The 3,360-nt window shown below is 46.0% G+C and overlaps 1 protein-coding gene across 1 annotated transcript in view; it reads left to right on the top strand.

Moving 5' to 3' along the window:
* Nucleotides 1–3,360, top strand: part of LOC134066409 (neurogranin-like) — a 5,705-nt gene continuing 2,345 nt past the window's right edge. The window contains exons 1-2 of the mRNA XM_062521745.1: nt 1–135; nt 1,958–2,159. Of these exons, the coding sequence (XP_062377729.1) occupies nt 121–135; nt 1,958–2,159 (217 nt within the window). The 5' untranslated portion in view covers nt 1–120. The remainder of the gene's footprint in view (nt 136–1,957; nt 2,160–3,360) is intronic.

The raw sequence follows: 3,360 nt of genomic DNA, 5'->3' as shown, positions 1-3,360 counted from the left end.
AGAGAGTGAGATTCATTTACGTTGAGGACAGTCTGGCGGATGTCGTTTTTCTTGTGATCGCGGACAGTGAGCTCTATCCGTACCGATACCCTGACGCGCTTACCTGCCAGGTGTGGAATCATGGACTGTCACATCGTAAGTACCCTTTTGATGCCGCATTTAAAACTTTTTTTTATCCAAAGGCGCGACTGAGCATATGATAAGATATATTTTCAAACTTGCTTGGTTTGTTTTTTTTGCCCCACTGTTTCCCATGCTTTCCCGACAAATAATCTGTACAACTTTTATTTTTGTTTTATTAGTTTTGTAGTCCACGTGATTTTATCTATATAAGCACTATGCTCTGGGATTGGACACCTGCTGTATTTAGGGGAAATTAATCTGGGATCCTTAACCTCTTTATATAGTTGAAAAAATAATATGCCAGACATGTTGTTCTTGACTATATAAACACAGCATCAAAATATTTGCATATTTCTCTCCACTCTCTCCATAGTGATACATCAGGAGAGTTATGTATAGTTACACCAGAAGAGCAACAGAGAGGGGGCTACATTCCAGTGTACTGTAGCTGTGCCACAGCTGCTGTGGCTGGGCAGTGGTCAGCGAGCCTCGAGCCTTGTGTGGGTGTGTGTGTGGGTGTGGGTGTGTGGATCTGCGGGAGCAGAGCGGGAGCTGTGGTTCGTTCCAGGGTGACGTCTCTGAGCCTCCTCTGGGGCCGTGGGATGACTGTGTGGAGAGAGGGGATGAGAGGATAGGCGCGGGACATGCATGTGTGTGTGTGTGTGTGTGTGTGTGTGTGTGTGTGTGTGTGTGTGTGTGTGTGTGTGTGTGTGTGTGTGTGCGTGTGTGTGTGTCTGGGAGATAACGGCGTGTGGGCACAGCTCTAAGCAGTGGCGGCTGAAACAAACACATTTGTGCTGTTCTGCAGTGGGTGGTCACACTCCCACTCCTGAGGGGGGTTTCAGAGTGGACATACTTGCAGTGCTGCTCACAGCTGCTAATACACACACACACACACACACACACACACACACACACACACACATCCACCCACACACTTACATCCTACTGTCGACTCCACTAACTCACATGTGCAAGTGTCTCCCACTTCCAGGCGACTTTGAGATGAGTGCATGCAAGGACCAGATCAGCTGCATTTTGGGAGGCAACACTCCCTACAGGGGGTAGAGAGAATGTGTGTGTGGTTGTGAAAGAGAGGGAAAATGGTGTATGTGTGTGTGAAAGAGAGAAAGAGAGACAGAGAGAGAGAGAAAGAGAGAGAGAGAGAGTGTGTGTGTGTGTGTGTGTGAGTATTTTTTTTCTGGTGTCTCTGGTTCTGGCAGCCAGGTGTGTGTGATCCAGTGACAGGTGGAGGCAGTGACAGGTAAAGCAGAGGCGGAGTGCCCACGCATGTCCTGAAAGCAGCAGCTTACTCCGTCAGGAGCTCACTCCACTCCTGCAGCTCATTAATGCCACTGGCAGATCCCAGCACTGGTGCCTCAAGCGAACTTACGGGAATAACGTTTACACTTCCGTGCGTTCATTTGGCCGACCCTTTTATCCAAAGTGACGATGAGGAATAGCATTTAAGCTACAGGAAATAATACTACACCAGTCTGTCCTATTAACACAGGATAAGAGTGCAGAAGTTTTGAGTACTAGTCAAAGTATCAACAGCTTCCTGTGGCAGAGGCACTGGTACCTCATGGGAGCTAGAGGTGCCATGTTCTTTTTTTTGCTTGGCCTAGAGTGATGGATGCACAGATCTAGTGATCAGTGTTATGGGCATTGTTAGATTGGCATAAAGTGTGCAGCCAGCTCCAGTGTGATTGGTTGTTTGGTTGATTTATTGTTTGGTTAATGTATTGATTGACTGCTGACATGATTATGGGCAATTTTAGGATAATTGATCAATTGATTGATTGATTGATTGATTGACTTGATTAATTAACAGGAGGAGTGCGGCCAGCCTCAGGATGAGGAGGACATCCTGGACATTCCACTGGACGACCCGGAGGCCAACCGCGCTGCCGCCAAGATTCAGGCCGGCTTCCGAGGTCACATGACTAGGAAGAAGATGAAAGACGACAAGGATGACAAGGATGAAGAAGTGAGCAGCAGCGGAGAGGCTCTCAATGGTAACCAGGGCAACGCAGGTCAGTACCCGCCAACATCTAGAACCCTGTCTGAACCTAGGTTATTACCCACACACCATAAGGCTCCACAGGATACAAACCAAGGCGAAAATATATTTATTTTTTAATTTCACACAGACATCTTACATTAAAGTGCTCAAAGAACCTAATATAATCTAATATAACCTAGAAGTTATATATTAGAGATATCTTTCCTATCATTTAATTACATTTGACTAAAGACTGACACAAATATGAAAAGCATGCTCCTACATTTGACTTTCAGCTCTTCTTTTTCATGGATGTTGGACGCTGAATTGACTGAATGTTATGGATTGAATTGTTGTGGATTGAATTGGCTTTGAAACATTTCACAGCCTAACCACCAAAATAACACGCTAATATTCACACACTTCATTTCTTCCAATATTTTTCTAATAGCTTGCCATTTAGCACACATTATAAATGAGGAGGAACCAAAGGAACAGACTTCTTAATGGCTTGCATGTACATTAAGTGTAATCATATCCTAATGGCCTAATTTAGCATTCCAGTTGATGTGCTGCACTCAGAGCTCTGATGTAATTACCCTTGAAGTCTCCCGCTGTCTCACTTATTTATGATCAGCTTCTTCGTACTGTAACCACACAGCATGCCATTCATCACACGGCATCTGTCCTTACGCAGAGAGCATGACGCTCTGCTGGCCCTGATAGAGCTCTGCTAAAGCTCTGTTGGCCCTGATGAAGCCCTGCTAAAGCTCTGCTGGCCCTGATGGAGCTCTGCCAAAGGTCTATTGGCCCTGATGAAAGCCCTGATGAAGCTCTGATGAAGCCCTGCTGAAGCTCTGCTGGCCCTGATGAGGCTCTGATGAAGCTCTGTTGGCCCTGATGGAGCTCTGCAAAAGCTCTATAGGGCCAGGGCACAGGCCTTGCATTCTAGGAATATCGCCGACATATTGGTAGCGCACCGAACGTAATACCCATTCATTCAGATGCAGAAGACAAGGAGCAGAAATATAGTAGCGATTAATTCTTTTCCTCTTGCGATCGTGGGTTACACTGTTACACCCCACTACACAGCAACATACGACCAAGAAGGCAAAAACTAGTAACAGGAACACACTAATAGGCGGGAGTAAATCCATAGTAATCCATAGTAAACTAAGGAGTGAAGCTGGCAATATGGCTGCGCCCGCGAAGTTTTCACGTCATGATTCCGA

This window comes from Sardina pilchardus, chromosome 19 (assembly GCF_963854185.1).
Source record: "Sardina pilchardus chromosome 19, fSarPil1.1, whole genome shotgun sequence".
NCBI lineage: Eukaryota > Metazoa > Chordata > Actinopteri > Clupeiformes > Clupeidae > Sardina > Sardina pilchardus.
Note: the sequence above shows the minus strand (reverse complement) of the source record. Positions and strands in the feature narration are given on the sequence as shown.